Source organism: Oryctolagus cuniculus, chromosome 7, assembly GCF_964237555.1.
Source record: "Oryctolagus cuniculus chromosome 7, mOryCun1.1, whole genome shotgun sequence".
In the NCBI taxonomy this organism is placed as follows: Eukaryota; Metazoa; Chordata; class Mammalia; order Lagomorpha; family Leporidae; genus Oryctolagus; species Oryctolagus cuniculus.
Genome location: NC_091438.1, coordinates 119,979,652 through 120,006,080, shown reverse-complemented (window position 1 = coordinate 120,006,080; position 26,429 = coordinate 119,979,652). Strand labels below are relative to the sequence as shown.

The 26,429-nt window shown below is 43.9% G+C and overlaps 1 protein-coding gene across 1 annotated transcript in view; it reads left to right on the top strand.

Annotated features, from left to right (window-relative positions):
* SCP2 (sterol carrier protein 2) overlaps positions 1-26,429 on the top strand; it is a 100,384-nt gene that overhangs the window by 17,152 nt on the left and 56,803 nt on the right. Inside the window, 6 exon segments of the mRNA NM_001082035.1 lie at positions 483-609; positions 9,162-9,225; positions 13,192-13,278; positions 14,576-14,726; positions 16,826-16,973; positions 21,064-21,171. Of these exon segments, the coding sequence (NP_001075504.1) occupies positions 483-609; positions 9,162-9,225; positions 13,192-13,278; positions 14,576-14,726; positions 16,826-16,973; positions 21,064-21,171 (685 nt within the window).

Genomic DNA, 26,429 nt, shown 5'->3' with positions numbered 1-26,429 from the left:
CATTAGCAAGGAGCTGGATCGGAAGTGGAGCAGCCGAGTCTTGAACCAGTGCTTATGTGGGATGCTGGTGTTGCAGGTGGTGGTTTAACCCGTACCTCCACAATGCCAACCTCTTATTCTTTTTTAAAATATTTATTTATTTGAAAGAGTTACAGAGAAAGAAGGAGAGACAGAGAGAGAGAGAGAACACTCTTTTCTTCCATCTGCTGATTCACTCCCCAAATGGTTGAAACAGCTGGGGCCAGGCCCAGCTGAAGCCAGGAGCTTCTTCTGGGTCTCCCATGTGGGTGCAGGGGCCCAGGGACTTGGGCCATCTTTTGCTGCCTTCCCAGGCACATTAGCAAGGAGCTGGATTGGAGATGGAGCAGCTGGGACTCAAACCAGCTCCCCTGTGAGATGCTGGTGCTGCAGGCAGTGGCTGTGCCATAGCACCAGCCCCATTAGCTACTTATTAAGTTTTGTTTTTTTCTCCTCTCTCCTAGTTTCCAGATCGAACCAATCCCATGGATAAACATCTTGATGTCCTGATAAACAAATATGGATTGTCTGCCCACCCAGTTGCTCCTCAGATGTTTGGGTCTGCTGGAAAAGAGCACATGGAAAAATATGGTACGTTCAAAAGAACTTCAAACTTGTGACTGGTTATCTACATGCATGGGAAGCAACAGATATTTACTAAGAAACTGGAGGATGAGAGCAACAGATATTTACTAAGAAACAGGATATATGAGACATAAAATGGCTTTTAAGTTAAATAGAAGAAATAGTTTGTAGAACTTCACTTGAGGGGAAATATTTATATATAGGACACCATAGAGGAAGTACCTAAAATACTTCATAGCGGGAAATGGAAATAGGAATATTAACAGTTTTGTCACCATTAATTGTGGCCTATAAATGGAGGCTCATTGTTTCTCAATGTGGTAATGAGATTGAAAGCTTGAATCCGTCAAGAGTCCATATTTTTTTTTTAAGATTTATTTATTAATTTGAAAGAGTTACACAGAGAGAGGAGAGGCAGAAAGAGAGAGAGGGAGAGGTCTTCCATCCACTGGTTCACTCCCCAGATGGCCGCAATGGCTGAAGCTGTGCCGATCCAAAGCCAGGAGCCAGGAGCTTCTTCCAGGTCTCCCATGCGGTTGCCGGGGCCCAAGGACTTGGGCCATCTTCTACTGCTTTCCCAGGCCATAGCAGAGAGTTGGATGGGAATTGGAGCAGCTGGGACTTGAATCGCTGCTCATATGGGATGCTGGCACTTCAGGCCAAGGTGTTAACCCACTGTGCCACAGTGCCAGCCCTGAGTCCATCTTTCTTTTAACGATATATTTATTTGAAAGGCAGAGTTAGAGAGAAGGAGAGACAGAGAAAGGTCTTCCATGTGCTTCACTCCCCAAATGAGCTCTACGACCAGGTGAGCCAGGCCAAAGCCAGAAGCTAGGAGTGTCTTCTGGGTCTCCCACTTGGGCCATCTTCCACTGCTTTCCCAGGCACATTAGCAGGGAGCTAGATTGGAAGTAGGGCAGCCAGGACTTGAATTGGTGCCCATATGGGATGCCAGTGCTGCCGGCTGTGGCTTTAACCCACTGTGCCACAGTGCCAGCCCTCCATCATCATCTTTCATTCCATGGTGTCTCATGTTTTGTCCATCTCAGTTCTTTGACTGATGGCTAGCAATGGACCTATCCTATTAGCTAGTTATATAAAGCCTGGGATAGTGCAAGTAGGATTTTTTTTTTCCTGTTTTGTGATTCTGAACTAGTGCCTCATTTACCATGAAATAAGAAAGATACATCAGAAAGTTCAGCATTCCTATTCTTTGTAGGGAAGTACCCCAGGTTTGACAGCCAGGATGTAATCAGGAAGGAAAGAATTCTTTACGGAGCAATGGTGGGGTCATATGGAAGAGCACTGCCTGTTTTTAATCTTGGGAATTTCCTTTTTTTGTCTCTGCATATGAGAATAATTCATAGTAGAGACATAGATAAAGTGCAAGAAGGGGAGCAGGATTTATTTAAAGAGAGAGAGTGCATTTCAGAGGTGAATGCAGGCAGCCCCATGTGCCGTGAGGAGAACCTCCCACCCCAGTTCAGCAGCCGCTTGTATTGAATAGGAGTTGGTGCCTAATTGAACATATAAATGGGTTGGGATCTGGGCAAGGTTCACTGTGCATTATGATCCCTGGTAGATTCCAAGTGGACTTCTAGTTTGTTTTATTAGAAACTTCTTGCATTGCATTGTGATGTGTGCATGCTGTTTGTAGATGTGAGAGGATTGTTGTTCTAGAGTGGCTTCTTCTGTGTAGTAAACTATTTCTGTAGTTTAAAAAATTGTATATATAAATATTTATTTGAGATGTAGAGTTACAGACAGAGGGAGAGGCAGAGAAAAAAGTCTTCCATCTGCTGGTTCACTCCCCAAACAGCCGCAACAGGCAGAGCTGAGCCGATCCAAAGCCAGGAGCCAGGATCTTCTTCCGGGTCTCTCATGTGGGTGCAGGGGCTCCTGGGCTTGGGCCATCTTCCACTATAGTGTTTTTTTTTTTTTTTTTTTTTAAGATTTATTTTATTTATTTGTAAGGTAGAGTGACAGAGAGGGGAAAGACAGATTTTCCATCTGCTAGTTCATTCTGCAAATGGTTGCAACTGCAGGGCCTAGGAGCCAAGAGCCAAGAACTCCATCCACATCTCTCATGTGTCTCCTAATGACTTGGGCCACCTGCTGCAGCCTTCCCAGGCATATAAGCAAGGAGCTGGATCAGAAGTGAGGCAGCTGAGACTCTAACTGGTGCTCTGATATGGGATGCTGGTGTTACAAGTGGTGGCTTAATCTGCTGCATAATACCAGCCCCTGTAGTGTTGTGTGTGTGTGTGTGTGTGTGTGTGTTAAAGATTTATTTATTTATTTGAAAGGCACAGTTAGAGAGAGGAAGGGAGAGACAGAGAGATTCCATCTGCTAGTTCACTCCCCAAATTACTTCAACTGACTTGGCTAGGCCAGACCAATGCCATGAATTGGGAACTCCATTCATGTCTCCCATGTTGGTGCAGAGGCCAAGGACTTGGGTCATCTTCCACTGCTTTCCCAGGCTCATTAGCGGGGAGCTTTATCAGAAGTGGAGCAGTTGGGACATGAGCTGGTGCCTTTATGAGATTAAAAGGCAGAGATAGAAAGTTTGATACATATACACAGTCACACACATACAGATATCTCTCATCTTCTGGCTTACTCTTTATAAATAAATCTTATTTATTTATTTATTTGAAAGACAGATTTACAGAGAAGCAGAGGCAGAGAGAGGGAGGTCTTCCATCTGCTGGTTTACTTCCCAAATGGCCACAATGGCTGGAGCTGTGCTGATCTGATGCCAGGAGCTAGGAGCTTCTTCCAGGTCTCCCATATGGGTGCAGGGGCCCAAACACTTGGACCATCTCTGCTGCTTATTAGCACATTCGCAGGCACATTAGCAAGGAACCAGATTGGAAATGGAGCAGCTGGGACTTGAATGGGTACCTATATGGAATGCTGGCACTGGAGCTGGTGGCTTTACCTGCTATGCCACAGTGCTGGCCCCCTGGTTCACTCTTTTTTTTTTTTTTTTTTTTTTTGACAGGCAGAGCGGACAGTGAGAGAGAGAGACAGAGAGAAAGGTCTTCCTTTGCCGTTGGTTCACTCTCCAATGGCCGCCGCGGCTGGCGCGCTGCGGCCGGCGCACCACACTGATCCGATGGCAGGAGCCAGGAGCCAGGTGCTTTTCCTGGTCTCCCATGGGGTGCAGGGCCCAAGCACTTGGGCCATCCTCCACTGCACTCCCTGGCCACAGCAGAGGGCTGGCCTGGAAGAGGGGCAACCGGGACAGAATCTGGCGCCCCGACCGGGACTAGAACCTGGTGTGCCGGCGCCGCTAGGTGGAGGATTAGCCTAGTGAGCCGCGGCGCCGGCCCCCCTGGTTCACTCTTAAATGCCCTCAATAGCCAGGACTGGGCTAAAGCCAGGTCCTAGGACCTCCATCCATAGTTGCCGTGTGAGTGGCATGAGCCATCATCTGCTCTCACCCAGGATGTGTATTAATGGAAAGCTGGATCAGAAATGGAAGAACTGGGACCGGGATGAGGCAGGTGCAGGTGTCCCCAAGTGGTGTCTCCAGTGCACACCAAACTCCAGCCCCAGTGTATGCCTTTAAAAGATTGCCACCTGGAATCTCCTGTACTCTTCAGACCCTGCCCTGCGGTCATGCTTTGATCTGCAGGAATGTTTTCTTAGCATTGTCATACCTGAGGAGGGAGCCTTTTTCTTCCTGGTGGTAATTTTGGAGCAGTTATAGGCCTGGTAGTAGCACCCCTCTTCTCTCTGCAGTTTTTCTTCATGCTGTCCTTGTTTTTGTAAAGATTCATAGCAAGAGCACGAGCAATTAATAGTTGGCTTGGACCCGGTATTTTATTTTTTGAAAACTTACAGATACTGTTAAGTTTTGATTTTCTGTTTTCTAGTTGTGCTGAGAGTGTGGTTTTATGCTGTTTTATTTTTTCTTGTTATTTTGTTTTATTTTGGAGGATATGGAGAGACATAGATTTAGGTCGCTTCCATTATTCTCAGCTACCTGGAAATCCTGTTGCCGATATGATTAAAGCTTCTATATTTTCTCTCCTCTATATTTTACATTACTCAGAATACTTAGTTTTCTTGTGCAAAATTCACAATATAAATCTATTTTATTTTGCTTTATTTCTTACACAGACACACACACACACAGATAGGCAGACAGAAAGAGCTGCCATCTGTGGTTCACACCCCGCATGCCTGCAATGGCAGGGAGTAGGCCTTAGCTAAACACCAGGAACTGGGAAATCAGTCGAGGTCTTATATGTGGTGGCAGGAACCCAGCTGCTGGAGCCATCACCTGTTAACCTCCCGCACCCAGTGCCTGGAGTCAGGGGAAGAGCTAGCTCTGGGTATCAAACCCAGGTACTCTGAGATGAGACACATATATGCAGCCCATGCTACTTTAGTTGAACTGTTACTCTTCATCTAACAGATTTTTGAAAAAAGATTTAAATATTTGAAAAACAGAGTGACAGAGGCAGATGGAGAGACACAGAGAGAAAGTGATCTTCCATTTGCTGCTTTACTCCCCAGATGGCCGCCAACAGCCAGATCTGGGCTGGGCCAAAGCCAGGAGCCAGGAAACTCCATTCTGGTCTCCCACAAGTGGCAGGAACCCAAGTACTTGGGTCATCTTCTCTTGCCTTCGTAGATACATTATCAAGGAGCTGGATCTGGAGTGGAGCAGCTGGAATGCTAACCAGTGCTCTGGTATGGGATGCTAGCATTGTAAGCTGTGGCTCAACCTGCTGTACCACAATGCTGGCCATCCAACACATTTCTAAATGCGTTACAGAATTTTTCATTTGAAATTGTTGTTTGTGAATTGCCATAGAAACAAATATGTAAGAAAGTTTGTAGTAGCTTAAGTAATTTGAAAAATCAGATTTTATGGCTTCATAATTGATTCAGGGAGATTAAAATCCTTTTATACTAAGCATATCTTTTGAACAGCCAAAAAATTTTAATTGACAGTTTAGAATCAGTAGTCAGCCAGGGCTTCATCAGTGCTCATGATTAAGAAACATGTGACAGGGGCCAGCGCTGCGGCTCAATAGGCTAATCCTCTGCCTGCGGCGCTGGCACACCGGGTTCTAGTCCCGGTTGGGGTGCCGGATTCTGTCCCTGTTGCTCCTCTTCCAGTCCAGCTCTCTGCTGTGGCCCAGGAGTGCAGTGGAGGATGGCCCAAGTGCTTGGGCCCTGACCCGCATGGGAGACCAGGAAAAGCACCTGGCTCCTGGCTTCGGATCAGTGTGGTGCGCTGCCCGCAGCGGCCACTGGGGGGTAAACGAACGGAAAAAGGAAGACCTTTTTCTCTGTCTCTCTCTCTCTCACTGTCCACTCTGCCTGTCCAAAAAAAAAAAAAGAGAAAAAAGAAACATGTGACAGGGCCGGTGCTGTGGCTTAACCAGTTAAAGCCACCACCTGCAGTGCCAGCATCCCGTATGGGCACCAGTTCAAGTCCTGGCTGCTCCACTTCTGATCCAGCTCCCTGCTATGGCATGGGAAAGCAGTAGAAGAGAACCCAAGTCCTTGGGCACCTGCACTCCACCTGTGTTGGAGACCCGGAGGAGGCTCCTGGCACCTGGCTTTGGATCAGCACAGCTCCAGCCGTTGCGGCCATCTGGGGAGTGAATTAGTGGATGGAAGACCTCTCTTTCTGTCTCTACCTCTCTTAGTCTCTGTAACTCTGCCTTTCAAATAAATAAATAAATCTTTTTTTAAAAAAAGTAACAAATGACTGGCAGAATATTTTGGATTAATTGGATCCTGCTTAATACTAATCTTCTAGTAAAGACAATAAAGCATTTGTACTATAACTGAGGCTGCCAATCCCGGTGTTGGGGTGATTCTGACTGTTAGAGTGTTGCTTTTTGTGTTGAACTCCAATGTCTTCTCATAAAGTTTACAGCCATGATCCTGTTTCTGCCTTCTGACACAGAACCAGCCTCTTTGACCTTATGGCCTTCAGATGTTGAAGCCAGCCTGACCCTGTGCTTAGTCTCTTTTTTTCTGTAGTTTTCTTTGGACTTAAGACTCATCACCTGATTATTGCTATATCATGAGCACTTGTAAAACTTTTCTTGTACTCACACTAAGTTGTTAAATCTTGTTCAGCTTGTATTCCACAGACTCTTAAAGTCGTTTTCATAGTTGTGCTCCTTATTCCAGGTTGACTTGGAGGTTCAAAAACAGAACGAGGCATTTCATTTATATTCTGATCCAACTCCTTGATAAACTGTGTTGAAATCTGTTTAGATCCTACATTATACTAATCCCTCTAGCTTCAGGTTTTGTGTGAGTGCTTTTAATTTTCTAATCCAGTTTTGGTAGCAGTATTAACCAGGGTGCGGCTGAAGCTAGGGGTTAGTGCTAGAGACTTTTCTCTAGGGCGATGCATTAATCAATACCTGTTATTTCCCAATAAGTGGGATAGTCTGCTCACAGGATGTTCTTCAACATGAGTCAGATAAGTGGGCAGCTAAATTTAATCTCCTTTTGAGCAGTCACAACGCACAAGCAAGTGAAGACTGTAAATGTATTACAATAAAGAACTCTCAACTTATTTGACAGGAGAACCCTTATATTTTTAGTAATACAAACATAAAAATGAAAAAACAAAACTGATGCTACAGTATTTTCTTAGTGTGTCAAAAAATTTCCTGAAAAATCGAGTTAATTGTCTTGCTTATATCCAGGTAGGGAGTATCCTTTGATCTGACTGTCCATGCAGTCACTAAACGTAGCAGTTTGTTTTGTTCTTACTGAACTCATATTGACCTTCTCCTAACACTATGATCACCAGGGTGAAATCTACCTTGTCTTTGATTGGAAGCGGGGTAAGATTTGCTCTTACATGTAGAATGTTTCTGCTGTGAAGATCATTCTTCTTGACAGTGAAGATACAAATGAAACAGAAACGGGAGCTTTGTATGTGACTGTATGTGACTGTGTGGTCTGTCTTCCATTAATGTGACGTGACAAGCGCCCATGAGTGTGCGTTTTCCTCTCTTGGCCTTTCTACTTCCAGATGAGGATTCGAAGCCCATTCTATTCTGTTCTCTTAGAAGTAGTAAAAGAAATTTTTTCAATGTACTATTTAGTGTATTTGTTTCTGCTTTCTTGACACTATTATATTTTTCCATTTTCTGTTAGGGGATTGGAAAAGCATACATATTTGTTGTCAGGATACAATTTTTCTGCCGAACGTATCATAAGGAGGGGGAATCACTGAGGTATTGATCAGTCCTGGGCGATGAGTTACAAACTCCGTGCTGTCCAGAGGTGCTGAGGAGGGGAGTGGTCAGCAGACTCATAGAAGAATGGCTGCCAGCACTCTCTTGCCTTAAATCTTACACTGTGGGCTGGGCATTTTGGCCTCGCAATTAAGATGCCACTTGGGATGCCTGTGTACCAAATTGGAATGGTGGATTCAATAGGCTTTTTTCCTAGTCCAGCTTCCTGCTAACACATACCTTGAGAAGCAGCAGTTGATGGCTCAAGTACTTGGGTCCCTGCCACCCACACAGAAGTCCTGGCCCAGCCCTAGCTGTCGTGAGCATTTGAGGAGTGAACCAGTGTATGGGAGCTCTCTCTCTCTATTTGTGTCTTGCAAACAAATTAGAACAACAGCAACAACGTTGTGGTTCCAGACTATATTTTCTGGTTTTTGGAATTAGACCCTAATTATACTAAGTAGACTAGACCAATTTGAACTATTTTTTTAAAAAAAGATTTATTGGGACTAGCATTGTGTCATAGCAGGTAAAGCCACTGCTTGCAATGCCAGCATCCCATATGGGTGCTGGTTCAAGTTCCAGCTGCTCCACTTCCTATCCAGCTCCCTGGTAGTGGCCTGGGGAAGCAGTGGATGATGGCCCAAGTCTCTGGGCTCCTACGGCCCATGTGAGAGACTCCGAAGAAGCTCCTGGCTCCTTGCTTTGGCCTGTCTCAACACTGGCCACTGGGGCAATCTCTGGGGAGTGAACCAGTGAACGAAAGATCTTTCTCTCTCTCTCACTCTCTCCCCCCTCTCCCACCCTCCCTCTCTCTTATTCTTTAAAAATAGAATTATAAAGGCAGAGTGACAGAGAAAAAGAGAGATCTTCCATCTGCTGGTTTACCTCCCAAATGCTCACAACAGCTGGAGCTGAGTCAGGCCAAAGCCAGGAACTTCACCCAGGTCTCCCACATGGGCGGCAAGAACCCAAGTACTTGGGCCATCATCTGCTGCCCCTCAGGTGCATTAGCAGGATGCAGAATGGTTAAGTGGAGGCAGGACTCTAACCCAGGCACTCTGAGCATCCCAAGCAGTGGCTTAACCCACTGTACCACAGTGGTCCAGTGGGACTATTTTTTTTTTTATCTCCTGTGCCCATTAGTTGATTCAATTCATTAAATATACTGGGATTTAACTACAAAATCAATGTGGAAGTCTTCAATGCTGATATCTATGCTTGGGAAAATATGGAAGTATTTAGCAGAATACTGAGTGCCATTGCAACATTTGTTAATAAGAAACAGAACATTAACCCACTAAGATATGTTTTCTTTCTCGACAGGAACGAAAATTGAACACTTTGCAAAAATTGGGTGGAAAAACCATAAGCATTCAGTTAATAACCCGTAAGTATTTCAGAGATATAAGATAATAAAAAGTCTGGTTATCTCACTATGTAATATGCATATTTATACTTGAAAATAAAGTACAAGGCCTTGAAGATAGTTATTTTTTCTTAAAAAACTCTTCTTATAAAAATCAAAAGTAAACTTTTGACTACTTTCAGTTCTAGATTTTGGCTTGTTTATATTTAGAATATCACTTAGGCTTAATGACTTTAAAAAGAGTATAAATGAATGGTATTAAAAGATATGATTGATCATGCTTTTTACCTGTAATGATAGAAATTTATTGTGATAATTTTTTTAAAAAGATTTTATTTATTTGAAAGAGTTAGAAGAAGAGACAGAGACAGAGATCTTCCATCCACTGGTTCACTCCCCAGATGGCTGAAACGACCAGGGCCAGACTGAAGCCAGGAACCTCTTCCAGGTCTTCCATGTGGGTAGCAGGGGCCCAACCACTAGAGTTATTTTTCACTGCCTTTTCTAGACCATTAACAGAGAGCTGAATCAGAAGTGGAGCAGCTGGAACATTAACCTGTGCCCACATGAGATGCTGGCATTTCAGGTGCCAGGTTTATCTGCTATACCACAATGCCAGCCCTCTAATGTGATAATTTTAGTTGGAAGTACAGCCACCATTTTAAATCATTCTTCAGAACTTCTCTAATTTTGTTGTGATCAATTAAAACTTTTTTAAAATGCATATTAGTGGCCGGCGCCATGGCTCAATAGGCTAATCCTCCGCCTTGTGGCGCCAGCACACCGGGTTCTAGTCCCGGTCGGGGCGCCGGATTCTGTCCCGGTTGCCCCTCTTCCAGGACAGCTCTCTGCTATGGCCCAGGAGTGCAGTGGAGGATGGCCCAAGTGCTTGGGCCCTGCACCCGCATGGGAGACCTGGAGAAGCACCTGGCTCCTGGCTTCGGATCAGCGTGATGCACCGGTTGCTGCGGCCATTGGAGGGTGAACCAACGGCAAAAGGAAGACCTTTCTCTCTGTCTCTCTCTCACTGTCCACTCTACCTGTCAAAAAAAAATGCATATTAGTAACTGGGATGCATTTTAATTACTTTAGTGTCATTAGCTGTAACTCTTAGCAACATGGTTATTGGGGCTGGCACTGTGGTGTAGCAAGTAAGGCCGCCGCCTGCAGTGCCAGCATCCCATATAGGTGCCGGTTCAAGTCCTGGCTGCTCCACTTCCAATCTAGCTCTCTGCTATGGCCTGGGAAAGCAGTGGAAGATGGCCCAGGTCCTTGAGCACTTTCACTTGTGTGGGAGACCCAGAAGAGGTTCCTGGATCCTGGCTTTGGATTGGCACAGCTCCGGCCATTGCAGCCATCTGGGGAGTGAATCAGTGGATGGAAGACCTCTTTCTCTCTGCCTCTGCCTCTGCCTCTGCCTCTGCCTCTCTGTAACTCTGCCATTCAAATAAATAAATAATTAAAAAAAAAAGAACAACATGGTTATTTATATTCTAAAAAAATAAGCTGTGGGTAGGCATTTGGTGTAATGGTTAAGATGCCATTTGCAACACTTTTATCCTATGTTGGAGTACCTGGGATCAAGTCTTGGCTCTGCTCTGGATTCCAGCTTCTGCTGATACATACATCCTGGGAAGCAGCAGGTGAATAGTGCCCACCACCACATACTAGTTCCTGACTTCCAACTTTGGACTGGCCTGGCCTTAGCTATTGTGGGCATTTGGAGAGTGTACCAGTGGGTGGAAGCTTTGTCTGTGTTTCTCAAAGGAAAAACTAAAATTGGTTTCTACTTTCTCACCTGGTGTAGCAGCTGCCTTCTTTTCTTTCTTTTTTTAATATTTTTATTTATTTATTTAACAGGTAGAGTTATAGACAGTGAGAGGGAAAGACTGAGAGACAGGTCTTCCATCCACTGGTTCACTTCCCAAATGGCTGCAATGGCCAGAGCTGAGCTGATCTGAAGCCAGGAGCCAGGAGATTCTTCTGGGTCTCCCACACGAGTGCAGGGGCCCAAACACTTGGGCCATCTTCTACTGCTTTCCCAGGCTATAGCAGAGAGCTGGATCAGAAGAGAGTAGCTGGGAGTAGAACTGGTGCCCTTATGGGATGCTGGCGTTGTAAGCGGAGGATTAACCTACTGCACCACAGCACCAGCCCCAGCTGCCTTCTTTTCTTTGGGCCTCAGTTTTTTTTTTTTTTTTTTAAATAAAAAATCTGAAGTAAAATGACATTAAATGCATTATAGATGAATAATATGTGAATCCCTAGTGCTTAGTGTAATACCTAGCTCTCAGCTGTACTTAATGATTGCTGAATAAAATTCATCCATTGGGAATTGAGTTGATGCCACATAACTGGAACCTGGCAATGACATAATAGTGGCTAGTTTTATTAAATTCCCAGTCCATGTCTCTCTGTTAGGCATTTTTATGTGCATTTGCACTTAATCCTCTAGGGACCCTTTAAAATAGATTTTTTTAAGGATTATGTTTTCTTTCTTTTAAGATTTATTTGAAAGGCAGAGTTACAAAGAGAGAGAGACAGATCTTCCATTTGCTGGTTCACTCTCCAAATGGATGCAATGGCCAGGGCTGGGCCAGACCAAAGCCAGGAGTCAGGTCTCCTATGTGTGTGCAGGGGCTCCTGCATTTGGACTATCTTCTTTTGCTTTCTCAAGTGCATTAGCAGGGAGCTGGATCAATAGTAGAGCAGCTGGGTCTGGAACTGGTGCCCATATAAGATATCAGCATTGCAGGTGGTGGCTTTACCTGCTGTACCACAATGCCAGACTTATGTTTTCTTTTAAAAAATGTTTTATTTTATTTGAAAGACATGGAGACAGAAAGTGATGGGCAGAGAGAGAAAGCTCTTCCATCCACTGATTCACTTCCCAAATGCCTGCAACATCTAGGGCTGGGCCAGGTGAAGCCAGGAGCCAGGAACTCTATCTGGGTCTCCCACAGTGGGTGACAGGGAAGCTGGAATTGGAAACAGAGCTGGGACTGCAACCCAGGCACTCCAGTGTGAGATGCAGGTGTCCTAAGTGGCTTCTTAACCTCATAGAGAAAACCCCTTCTGGTATCTGGATTTGATGTACGTCTTGTGTGTTCCCATAGCATGCTGTGTAATATTTCTATCATAGCATTTATAATTTATGGTATTATGCATGTTAGAGTTGTATATTTCTTTGCCAAGGAATTATACCAAGTTCCTTAAAGGTAGAAACTGTGTCTATATCCCTGGAACCTAGCCAGAATGTGGCCCCAATAAGGTGCTTTTTGAAAGTTGTCAGTGATCACAGTTAACTTCAGAAGGGAAGACATGGATACTGATATGTAGATCCAAGTTACGTAAGTTTTGTCCTCTAAAAATAAGAATTGCTTATTGATTTCCTCACGAGTTGAAGTTTGCTTGTATAAACTCTCATGATGTCTCTCCCTGCTGCTTTTTTGCCAGAGCCGTTTTGAAGCCATTTGATTATATTGTTGGAGAAGCCAAATAAATTTCTTCTTTTCAGTGATAAGGGGAATGTGTGTTTTTTAAAAATTATTTATTTATTGTTTGAGAGAGAGAGAGAGAGCTCCCATCCACTGGTTCACTCCTTAAATACCTATAAGGGCTAGGGCTGGCCCAGTATCAAAGCCAAGAACTAGAAACATAATCCAGGTCTCCCACGTGGCTGATAGTAACTCCATTACTTGAGCCTCCCGGGGTCTGCATTGGGTGGATGCTGGAATTGGGAACTGGTGCCAGGAATTGAACCCAGGTACTTTGATGTGGGGTGAGAGTGTCCTAGCTGCTAGGCCAAATGTCTACCCTAAGTTAGGATTTTTTAACTTAATTTAAATGGCTTATCTTTTTTTTAAAGATTGAAGCTCTTTGGGTTGTGTAAAGAATATTTACATATACTTTTCTCTCTAACTGCACCAGGATATCTTCAACAAAAGTTATAATTGCTGCCTCACATTCTGCAACTTTCTGTTTTAGGTATTCCCAGTTCCAAAAGGAATACAGTTTAGATGAAGTGATGTCATCTAGACCAATTTTTGATTTTTTGACTGTCTTACAATGCTGGTAAGAAAAACATACTTTTCCATTTGATAGAAGTCACTGCTCCCCCCGGGCCTCCCCTCTGTCGTTAAACACTAGACTCTGTTTCTGGGGTGTAGCTTTACAGAGCTCCTGCTGGTGTGGTCCCCACTCTGGGTCACTTCAGTGGAGTGTCCTTACTTCCTGCTGCCTGGATGCAGGTTGTTGTCTTGCTGGGAAAGTGGTATGTTTCACTTCCTTATTTGACTTCTACTTACTTTTGGTTGTTGTGACTTAGGAGAACAGTGGAGTCCAAAGGTTTTTTTCCTCGAGCATTTTATTTTCTCTGCTGTATATGTCTGACACAGGGAATTGTACTTTGTAACAGTAGCTAAGAGTAAAAGTAAAATGAGGAAAAAATAATAGCTCTAATGATGTTAATAGTTCATCTTACAAATAGCTTGACAATATCTGTCTTAAAAAGATTCAGTTCTGGGGGCTCCTGGTCTCCCATGGGGTGCAGGGCCCAAGCACCTGGGCCATCCTCCACTGCACTCCCTGGCCACAGCAGAGAGCTGGCCTGGAAGAGGGGCAACCGGGACAGAATCCGGCGCCCCAACCGGGACTAGAACCCGGTGTGCCGGCGCCGCTAGGCGGAGGATTAGCCTAGTGAGCCGCGGCGCCAGCCTCTTGGACTCACTTCTTAGAAAGTTACCAGAAGGTGCCTTATGCGATTTGTGGAGGCAAATCCAGGACTCTTTACACTAAGAACTATTTAGGTAAGATCCTTAGAGAAAAGCAGTGACTGACAACATTTCAATTATTGCTGGAGTTCAGAATGCAAATACAAATGGGAAGTATATGCAATTAACCCCCCCCCCAACTTTTATTTGAAAAACATGTATCAAGAGAGACAGACAGTGAGAGATCTTCCATCCATTGGTTCACTCCCCGAGAGTCCACAATAGGCAGGGCTAGGCCAGTTTGAAGCCAGGATCCCAGAACTCAGTCTTGGTCTCCCACAAGGATAGAAGGGACCCAAGTATTTGAGCCATCATCTGCTGCCTCCCAGGCTGCACATTCATAGGAAGCTGAATTGGAAGCAGTGGAGCCAGGACTCAAGCCAGGCATTCTGATAAAGTTTGTGGGCATCCAGAGTGGTATCTTAGTATGCCAAATGCCTGCCCTGCATCTATAATTTTCAGTTGTAGATAGCAGAAAGCAAGCAGTTATTGGTAGTAAGCATGCTGGGCCTTTCTTCTCATATACAAAGAACCTCTAATCTGAAGTCCTAAGATTCAAGTAACACCATGTGGGAATCATTATTTTTCCTTCTTGGTAGTCCCACTTCAGATGGTGCTGCAGCAGCAATTTTGGCCAGTGAAGAATTTGTGAAGAAGTATGGCTTGCAGTCCAAAGCTGTGGAAATTTTGGCACAAGAGATGGTGACTGATTTTCCAAGCTCATTTGAAGAAAAGAGCATTATTAAAATGGTACGTCTGAGTTTTTTCATTATGACTTTAAAAACTTATTTGAAAGCAAAGAGATAGGGAGGCAGACATGCATGCGTGCACACACACACACACACACACACACAGAGGGAGAGAGAATACAAAGGAGTTCCCATCCACTGGTTCACTCCCCAAAACTCTACAGTGGCAGTCACTGGGCTGGGACCTAGGCTGGGAGCCAGGAACACACTCCAGGTCTCCCACGTGAGTGGCAGGAACCCAATTACTTGAGCCATCATTGCTGCCTTGCAGGGTCTGCATTAGCAGAAAACTGGAATTGGAATCGGAAGTAGAGCTGGGACTTGAACCCAGGCACTCCATTGTGGGTCATGGGTATCTTAATCATTAGGCTAAATATTTCTTACAAGGATTTTGTTTAATTAATAAAATTGAAGGATTACTATTTAAATTCAAGGTGATGTTATGTTGTGATCAGCTGCAGAAGTCATTTACTTGCAAATAATTGATTTAGAAATTTAAAAACTATAACTCATTCTTAAGAATCTGTTAAGGGAAAACTACTGATGAGAACAGGTACATCTTATGATGGAGCCAGGAATATGATAACCTTTAACTAACCAGACTTAATATTTAAATTTTTTGAAGATTTATTTATTTGAAAGCGTTAGAGGGAGAGGCAGAGAGAGAGATGTATAGAAAGATATTTCTCATTCGCTTCCCAGATAGCTGCAATGGCCAGGCCAAAACCAGGAGCCAGGAACTTTATTTGGGTCTCCCATATGGGTGGCAGGGGTCCAAGCCATTAATGGGGAGCTGTATTAGAAGTGGAACAGCTGGGACATGAACTAGCACCCACATGGGATGCCAGCATTACAGGCGATGGCTTTACCCACTATGCCTAAGCGCTGTCCCTGCTGTTTGTTTTTGAGTTGACTTTGTGCAAAACTCCAACGTTCAGAGTTAACGGAAAAATAAGGATATTTTCAGAGCACTTTCTTTCCCTTAGCCTTCAAAAATCCTGATTAAAGACTGAATGCAAACTGGTAAAAGTATGGGTGGTGCATTGTGGTGTGAGTGTTAAGTACCACTTGGGACATTTGCATCTCCTGTTGGTGTGCCAGGTTGAGTTCTGGCTACTCCATTTCCAACTCGGCTTCCTGCTCATGTATTTTGGGAGGCAGCAGATGATGGCCCAAGTGCTTGGGTCCCTGCCATCCAAGTGGTAGACTTGGATGGGGTTCCTGGCTCCTGGCTCTGGCCTGGCTGTTGGCTGGCATTTGGGGAGTGAACCAGCTGAAAAAAAAAAAAAAAAAAAAGCTCTCTCTTTCTCCGTTGCTCTGCCTTTCAAGCCAATGAAAATAATAAGCATATTTTTTTAAAAAAACGAAGTAAAAAAATGAGAATTCAGATGTAGAATTAGTTGAATATTTGATGAAGTGTGAATGTGCACACACACACAGCACAATTGTGTGGTAAATTACAGTTTATAAAATGATTTCACAAGAATGCTACACATTTGAAAACATCTTTTTAATTCGCCCAAGATTACAAAGTTAGGTAGTAGCACAGGTATGGTTTAGGCAGGTTTTCTGGTTAGAGTAGATTTTTCTTTGCATCACAGTTTTATTCTTTGAAGAAAAATTGAGTTTACTGTTCTTTTATTAACTAAGACCAAAGAGGTATAAAGAGCATGGACTTTAGAAAAATAGTTTGAATCCTGTATGTATTTAAAAAAAAGATTATATATTTTTATATAGCAATTCTTCCATATTTTCCAGTGTGTCTGAGTCATAATGACCTGTTGATAAATCTCTTCAACCTGTTTACTACAACCTACACATTGTGGCTTGAGAGAGTTTTTGAATGATCAGAGGATTTCTAAGTCTATTTTAAATATCTTACTTAAAAATTCTGTCTATTATAGTACAAACTTTATGTATACATTCTTCTTCCTGAATATTATTTTATTTGGACTTCTTTGTAATACAGGATCAAGTGGGATTTCAGTATGCTTGTCAGTTCTCAGAATTAAGGTTATGCATATTTTAATCTCTCTAATTCTGGTTTAAAAGACCCAGTTCTGGTGCCATAAATTCATTTATATATGGTTTTGGTTTTAGGTTGGGTTTGATATGAGTAAAGAAGCTGCCAGAAGATGCTATGAGAAATCTGGCCTGAGACCAAGTGATATTGATGTAATAGAACTTCATGATTGCTTTTCTGCCAACGAACTCCTCACTTATGAAGCACTAGGACTCTGTCCGGAAGGTAATACCTTTGAAGAGGGTAGATTAGCTGTGTAAATTTCCCTGAGAGAGCTCCACTTTAACTATTAAAGAAAAGGAATTCCCTGCCTACCTTTCTCTCCCCATTGGCGCTGCCACATTGTGAAAGGTGAACCTGAGCTATTTCAAGTTATGTTTAAATAAATGCTTAAAGAAAGGCAAATGGAAAAACTAGTGACAACCTGATATTTAAAAAATTTTTATTTGCTTATTTAAAATTTATTCTAGGGGCTTGCTTGCATTGTGGCATAGCAGGTAAAGCTGCTGCCTGCAATGCTGGCATCCCATGTGGGTGCCAGGTCAAATCCCGGCAGCTTCACAAGTCTGATCCAGCTCTCTGCTAATGTGTCTGGGCCTGGGAAAGCAGCAGAAGATAGCCTAAGTGCTTGGGGCCCTGCACCCATTTGGGAGACTTAGATGAAGGTCCTGGCTCCTGGCTTCTGCCTGGTCCAGGCCTGGACATTGCAGCCATCTGAGGGGTAAACCAATGGATGCAAGATTGATCTCTGTCTCTCCCTCTCTCTCTCTGACTTTCAAATAAATATATAAATCTTCAAAAAAAAATTATCTTTTTTTTTTTACTTTGAAAGTCAGAGAGAGAGAGACAGAAAGAGAGAGATTTCATTCCTCAAATTCCTGCAACAGCTAGGACTAGGTCTGGGCTAGGCTGAAGCCAGGAGCCAGGAAATCATTCCAAGTCTCCCACGTGGGTGCCAGGGACTCAACCACTTAAGTCATCACCTGCTGCCTCCCAGGGTGCACATTTTGCACATTCTCCAGAATATAGTCCAATGTTCCTGTATGGGATGTGGGTATCCCAAACAGCATCATAACCACTAGGCCAAATACCTGCCCCAGAATTTTCCCGCTCATTTTTAGGGTGTACTGTTTTCCATTACTACCAGCAGTGTGTGAGTTTCAGATGTTTTACATCCTTGCCAACATTTGATATGGTCAGTTTTAAAAACTTTAGCCATACTAAAAATCTTATTTTAGTTTGCACATCTCTGGTAACTAATGATATGGACGGTCTTTTCATTTGCTTGTTGGTAGTTCATTTATCTTGTTTGTTTATTGGGTATTTGTCTTTATTGTATTGTAAAAGCCAATTATTTATAGGTAAGATTAATTTTTATGGTGAGTAATACCTTTATCAATGGAATACCATGTTCTGTAGTCTTTTATTTTTTTAATAAATCTTTTATTTTTTAAAGCTTTATTTGAGGGGGCCAGTGCATTGATTTCAATTTCTGAACCCCTTGATTAGAGGGATGGGGTTTCTCTTAGAGGCTTTTTGCCTGTGGTACCCTGTTGCCATGCTGTTCCAGAACTGTGCTCTACCTTGGGGTACAGCTGCAAAGAGAGAACATAAAAAATTGCTATTGAGAACTCACTTTTGTGAAGTGGCTCCTCCAAATTTTGACTCCCTCCCTGATCCCTGCTGTTCACTTTTCAGTCCTCAGGTAGTTTTATTTGTTTATTTAATTAAAAAAAGATTTTATTTATTTATTTGAGAGGCAAAGTTACGGACAGAGAGAGGGAGAGGTAGAAAGGTATTCCATCTGCTGGTTCACTTCTCAAATGGAGGTGGGCCAATCTGAAGCCAAGAGCAGGAGCTTCTTCTGGGCCTCCCATGTGGGTGCAGGGGCCCAAGCACTTGGGCCATCTTCTACTACCTTCCTAGGCCTTAGCAGAGAGCTGAATAGGAAGAGGAACAGCTGGGACATGAATTAGCACCCACAGGGGATGCTGGCACTGCAGGTGGAGGCTTAGCCTACTATGCCACATCATTGGCCCATTTATTTAATTTCATCTAGTGTTTTCAGTTGTACTCAGTGGGAAAGATGGACTGTTGTGAATATGTCCTGCCTTAGCAGAACTAGAACTCGGTCTCGAGGTTAAATATGATGATGCCTTTGAGATTTATATCTCCAGCTTGAATACTTTCCTAATCTCTAGACTTACATGTCCAGCTGCCTACTTTTCAAGATTATTTTTTTAATGTCTCGTAAACATCTTAAACCTAAGTTCAAAATTAAACTCCATATTTTATTATCCACCCAAAATTATGGGCCTGCCTCCTGGCAGATTCTAAGAAAATCACTAGGAGGAGTTTTCACCCAAAGAAATTTATTTGCAGCAAGTATGGGGACCACAGGGAATAGTTTACAACAGTTACAGGCTCCTGGCTTCAGCCTGGCCCAACCCTCACTGTTGTGGGTCATTTGGGGAGTGAACTAGTGGATAGAAGATCTCTCTATTTATTTCCCCCTCTCTCCATAACTCTGGCTTTCAAATAAACTAAAATACTTTTCTTTTGAGGAAAAGGGAAAGTTCTTGTCCTCACATATGGTGCAGGTACAAGTCTGCTCTGGTGCAGGTCAGAAACATGCACCAACAGAGGCTGCATGTTGTGGTTATAACGCTTCAGCTCCTCCTGGGGCAGAGATCTTAGTACTAAAATGAAGAAGGGTGGGGCCCGCGCTGTGGCTGCAGCGCCAGTATCCCATATGGGCTCCAGGCTCAGGTTCAAGTCCTGGCTGCTCTACTTCTGGTCCAGCTCCATGCTAATGGCCTGAGATAGCAGTGGAAGATGGCCCAAGTACTTGGGCTGGTGCACCCGTGTGGGAGACCTGGAAGAAGCTCCTGGCTCCTGGTTTCAGATTGGCTCAGCTCTGGCCATTGTGACCATTTGGGGAGTGAACCAGTGAATGGAAAACCCCGCTCTCTCAGTCTCTACCTCTCTCTGTAACTGTCTTTCAAAAAAAAAAAAAAAAATCTTAAAAAAGAAATCTCAAGCCACACACATCCTTTTCAGTTCTTTTTTGGAAAGATTTATTTACTTATTGGAGAGGCAGAGTTAGAGAGAGAGAGGGAGATACAGAAAGATCTTCTATTCACTGGTTCACTCCCCAGATGGCTGCAATGGTCAAGGCACAGCCAGACTAAAACCAGGAGCTTGGAGCTTCATCTGGGTCTCTGACATAGGTTGCGGGGGCTCAGACACCTGGGCCATCTTCCACTGCCTTTCCCAGGCCATTAGCAGGGAGTTGGATCACAAGTGGTGCAGGGGGCCGGCGCCGTGGCTCACTTGGTTAATCCTCTGCCTGCGGCGCTGGCATCCCTTATGGGTGCTGGGTTCTAGTCCAGTTGCTCCTCTTCCAGTTCGGCTCTCTGCTGTGGCCCGGGAAGGCAGTGGAAGATGGCCCAGGTGCTTGGGCGCCTGCACCTGTGTTGGAGACCAGGAAGAAGCACCTGGCTCCTGGCTTCGGATTGGCGGCCATTTTGGGGGGTGAACCAATGGAGGGAAGACCTTTCTCTCTGTCTCTCTCACTGTCTAACTCCATCTGTCAAATAAATTTAAAAAAAAAAAAAAAAAAAAAGTGGAGCAGCTGGGATATAAACGGGCGCCCGTGTGGGATGCTGGTGTCGCAGGTGGCAGCTTTACCTGTTGTGCCACAATGCTGGCCCCCCCATTTCAGTTCTTCTGGCTCTCTGAATCTCTTACATTGGGGGCAGTTTTGGAAGCCAGAGAGCTCTTAGGAACTAATAGGAAATGTGTTTCATATAGGAGCTGTTCTGAAAAGATTAGCCTTTATTACTCAATATTTACTACAATATTTACTACTGCTTATAGTAAGTTATTGGTAGCTTGACCTATTAAGAAATAATTACTCTGAGGCAGGCTTTTGGTCTAGCAGTTAAGATACATGTTGGAGTATCTGGGTTTAATGCCTGGCTGTGGCTCCTGACTCCAATTGCCTGCTATGCAGACTCTGGGAGGCAGTGGTGATGGTTCAGGTGATTGGGTTCCTGCCACCTATGTAGGAGATATGGATTGCATTTCCAGCTCCCAGCAGTGGCCCAGGCCCAGCCCAGCCCTAGCTCTTGAAGGCATTTTGGAAGTGAACTAGCAAATGGGAGATCTCTCTGTCTTTCTGCTTCTCAAATAAATAAGTAAATAGTAATGAAAAAGAAATGTTTACTCCAAGACATACCTGGCTATATGGAAAGTAAAAAAAAAAATTTGCTCCAATGTTATTTTTAACATTTTTGAACATTTTGTTTTGTAGGACAAGGTGGAGCACTGGTTGACAGAGGAGATAATACTTACGGAGGAAAGTGGGTCATAAACCCTAGTGGTGGATTGATTTCAAAGGGACACCCCCTGGGAGCTACAGGTAATATCTTCACAGATTTCTAATTTTTGTAATCATTTTTGCCATAGTGTGAACTAGTCATTAATTAAATGAAAGATTGTTTTCTTGATATAGAACAATCCCTAAAACCAGTTGGCTGAGTTGCTGTATAACCTCCAGAGCTAGGTCGGCTCACCCATCTCAGAGAAAACCAGTCACATCAGATTGGTGGAAGAAAGGAGGTGCTGCTGGGCAGCTCTCCCTTAATTCCTGGGCTCCCCAAGGGGTTAGGGAGGAGGTTCCTACAGATTGAAGTTGGGGCTTGAGAGGTGCATGTTCAGCCCACGCCCTAGTTCCTTGGTCTGCAGTGCTCATGGCTGCCTTTGATTGGTCAGCCATACCATGTTCTTTATGATGGAAAAGTGGCCTTCATTCAGTCTGGGGGATACATCCAGATGGTAATTACTTTTGGCCTTGGGCCTCAAATTCTCCTGAACAGAAACCCCCTGAGATAATACCCACCATCAAGATGTTAATTATTGTAGAAGCAAATAGTCTCATGAGTCTCATGATAGCTGCACCACATTTAATTTTTAAAGCAGATTTATTTATTTATTTGAAAGGAAGGAAGGAAGGAAGGAAGGGAGGGAGGGAGGGAGGGCCAACTTCCATCTGTTGGTTTACTCCCCAAATGGCTGCAACAGCTGGGGCTGGACCAGGCTGAAGTCAGGAGCTAGGAATCCAACCAGGTCTCCCATATGGGTAGGGTACAGGGGCCCGCGTGCTTGGCCATCTGCTGCTGCTTTCTTAGGCACTTTAGCTGGCAGCTGGTTCTGAAGTGGAGCAGCTGGGACTTGAACCGGTGCTCCATGTGGGATGCTGGCATCACAAACAGTGGCTTAACCCTGCTGCACCGCAACACTGACCCCAGTAAGTTAATTTTAGTAAGAGGTTGCTTTGTAAAAATCAAAAAATAGGGAAAGGACACCTTAAGCTAGGTGAGGGAGGTGGGGTGGCTGGGATGTGATGGTATCCAGTTTCTGCATTAAAGTGCTATTTGGGGTTTGGTTTCATTCTTTATAAACTTGGTAGCTAGCTTTAAGTGATTGTTTGGCTGCAGTGTTTTGATTTTCTTTTAATTACAGTGCCCTTAATAATCTAGATTAATTGATGAGAATTTGAGTTAATTAAATTCAACAATATATACTTTAAAAAAGTTTGATTATCCTCAGATAGTTATATGACTCAACTAACAGGATGTTTCCAAATTGAGATCTTGCTAGGCCTGCAGAATCATTTCAAATGAGTACATTATTTATGTGTGCTTGTATGTGTGGTGTTACATGGAAATTATTTTCTCTTGAGACAATGGGACTAGAAGTTATGAAATAAGAATTTTATGATGGCTTTGCTATTGGCTGACTATGTGAATTTTTATCAAATAACCAACTAATCATTTTGACTCTTACAATTAAGCTAATTTTAAAATGATAAACTTATCTAATGCCGTTTTCTAAAATAACTTTTAGCACAGAAGTAGCATGGTTTGTTTCTGGAGATAGGTGGGTTTGTGCTTTTTCCATATTGTTTTATTATATTATTATTATTTTATTATATTATTAATTTAGTAAAATTTTATAAATTTTCACAAATTCCAGAATAGGGAAGTTAGAATTAATAGCGTTAAGTATATTCATTATAGTCGTTAACCTTGGCTTATTTATCAAATTGAGTAAGCTAATACTGTAGTAAATAGTGGGGGAGAGAGAGAGAAAAGAGAGAAAGGGTGCCTGGAGGTAGGTGGACAGAGGTAGTTGATTGTGGGCATCTTGGCCACTGGCTGGGCTTTTTCCGGCTGCTTGTCTCTATGTGTGTAAGAATTCAAGGAGGAGGCATGAAGGTATACAGGGAAGCTGGATTTATTGAAAGGGATAGTACACACTTGGAGGTGAGTGAGAGCAAATCTCTTCCCTGGGAAGGAAGGGCTGCTGCCCCAACCAAAGCTGGGATTGTCCTTTTGTGGTGTAGGGGCTGGTACCCCAACTGAGTGTTCCAATGGGTAAAGTTTTGGTGGGGCTTTAGTATTGCTGACTTCTGTGCCCCCTTTTTGGGAATCTTGAAAGTGTTATGGCATCTCATACATGTGGGAAATGAGGCTCAGGTGCATGCTGGGGAATGGGTGTGCTGAGCCTGGGGTCATGTTGGATCATCATGATGGAGGTGGGGTTTGGGTGGTGCAGGACTGGATGCAGATACTGCTGACAGTCTCAGCTTCTGTTCACTGTCTCTTTCTTTTTATTTCTTCTTTGGTTCTTTTCTTCTTTTTATGCCATTAAAAGTTAATTGGACATTTGTTAGTATTTTATTTTCTTACTTCTGTTGAATTACTTCTTTTTAAAAAAATTTAGTGATTGCTGTAGGATTTACAGCGTACCCATAACTTATCATGTTCTACCTTCAGTAGGGTTGCATTTCTTCACATGTACTACAAATGTATCTCCATTTACCCGTCGTTTCCTCTGTGTTGCTGTTGTTATCTATTTACTTCTGAATGTGTTTTAAACCCCACAGTGTACCATTATTATTATTATTGTTATTATTTAAAGATTTATTTATTTATTTGAAAGGCAGAGTTAAAGAGAGTGAGAATGAGAGACAGAGAGAGAAAGAGATGTTTTCCATCCGCTGGTTCACTCCCCAGTTGGCCACAATGGCCGGAGCTGCACTGATCTGGAGCCAGGAGCTTCCTCTGGATCTGCCACACTGGTGCAGGGACCTAAGTACTTGGGCCATCTTCTGCTGCTTTCCCAGGCCATGGCAGAGAGCTGTATCGGAAGTGGAGCAGCCAGGACTTGAACTGGCACCCATATAGGATGCTGGCACTACAGGTGGCGACTTTACCTGCTACACCACAGTGCCGGCCCCGTACCATTATTACTACTGCTTCAATCTAGTGTCTTTCAAACAAATCTAAAAATGAGAAGAATGAGAGGGATGAAGTGATAAAATAACAATATTGCAAAATCTTCTCCTTCATACAAACATCAACACTGGCCAAAACTGTCAAGTTCAGCTTTCTCATAACTTCATAAATTAACCAAACACATCACTCTGGGCAGTATATATTTAGAACAACAGTGACAGAGACTGAGTCACTGTGTGATAGCAAGCTGTGGGGCACGTCCATGTGCTTTAATGCCACCCCCCTTATCCCCAGCTCCATGGCAGCCTATAATGCTGGTGAAAATGAGCAGCCCAGCTGGCACTGATGGAGTTAAAATGAGGAGGGAGGTTTGTGCAGAGTCCCATCCTGGAGAACTGCCATTATTTGACCTGTCTGGCAGTTGGCTGTTGAACCCCACTTTATTTAAGCTGACTGTAAATACATGCAGAAGCGTTGTCAAGACAGTGACAACTATTTTAACAGTGTAGCTACTTGAGGTGCCAACTGGGGTCAACAACAAACAAAAACCTTAAAAGAAAAAGCTGGGGAATGAGATGTCTATCTGAACATATCTGAAGTCTTGGGAATCTAGAAGGCCAAGGGCATTAAGGCTATGCACATGGCCAGGGCTGTGTGCATATTCAGGAAAGACCTTGGAAGGTCCTAAGCCCTCATCTCTGACTGGCATTGGGACTTTGCACAAGCAGATGTAAAAACTAAGGCAGAATTTCCCACTACCTGGTTGAATACTCCAGTGCATGTGCACGCGTGCCCACACACACACACACACACACACACACAGCAGAGACAATGGCATGTCATAGTTTCAGGCATTTAAGGAAATCTCTATCTAGTTGGTAGCTAACCACCAAGCTAAGTGAGAAGAAAACTCAGTGGCTGTATGTGACAAAAGAACACTGACTTTACATAATTAGTTCAGGAAGTTCACCAAATAAACAATAAACAGCAAAAATATCAAACTCTGGGAAAAGGAGAGAATTTGATTTTTATAGTAGCCATGAATACCATGGGGTATTCAGAAAAAAAAAGAAAAGCCTCCCTTGAGACATGCACAGAAATGAGAAAGCACAGGCTGCACACAGGGAAAGAAGCAGTCAATAGGACTATCGCCAAGAAAGCCAAAATATGGAACCTATTAGACAAAGACTTTTTTTTTTTTTTTTTTTGGCAGGCAGAGTGGATAGTGAGAGAGAGAGAGACAGAGAGAAAGGTCTTCCTTTGCCGTTGGTTCACCCTCATCAGCACCGCGCTGATCCGATGGCAGGAGCCAGGTACTTCTCCTGGTCTCCCATGGGGTGCAGGGCCCAAGCACTTGGGCCATCCTCCACTGCATTCCCTGGCCACAGCAGAGAGCTGGCCTGGAAGAGGGGCAACCGGGACAGAATCCGGTGCCCTGACCGGGACTAGAACCCGGTGTGCCGGCGCCGCAAGGCGGAGGATTAGCCTAGTGAGCCGCTGCGCCAGCCTAGACAAAGACTTTTTTAAAAATGAGATTAGGCCGGCGCCGCGGCTCACTAGGCTAATCCTCCGCCTAGCGGCGCCGGCACACCGGGTTCTAGTCCCGGTCGGGGCACCGGATTCTGTCCCGGTTGCCCCTCTTCCAAGCCAGCCCTCTGCTGTGGCCAGGGAGTGCAGTGGAGGATGGCCCAGGTGCTTGGGCCCTGCACCCCATGGGAGACCAGGAGAAGCACCTGGCTCCTGGCTCCTGCCATCGGATCAGCGCGGTGCGCCGGCCGCAGCGCGCCGGCCGCGGCGGCCATTGGAGGGTGAACCAACGGCAAAGGAAGACCTTTCTCTCTGTCTCTCTCTCTCACTGTCCACTCTGCCTGTCAAGAAAAAAAAAAAATAAATAAATAAAAATAAAAATGAGATTTATTTATTTATTTGAAGAACTAAAGAGAATAGGGAGAAACAAAGAGAGAGAGAGAGAGATGTTCTGTCTCCTAGTTCACTCCCCAGACGGCTGCAAAGGCCAGCACTGAGCCAGGCCGAAGCCAGGAGCTTTAACCAGTCTCCCATGTGGGTGGCAGAGGTCCAGACATTTGGGCCATCTTCTGCTGCTTTTTCCAGGCCATTAGTAGGGAGCTGGATTGGAACTGGAGCAACTGGGACATGAACACTCACCCATATGGGATGCTGCCATCGCCGGTGGCAACTTAACTTGCTATGCCACAATATAACTCCGTAGACAAAGACTAAATCAGTTATTTTAAGTGTGTTCAAAGAACTAAAGGAAACATAAAGAACTAAAGGAATGTATACAAACACTGTTTCACCAAAATAGAGAATAATAACAAATCTAAGTCAAAGAAAAGAACTAAATAGGAATTCTGGT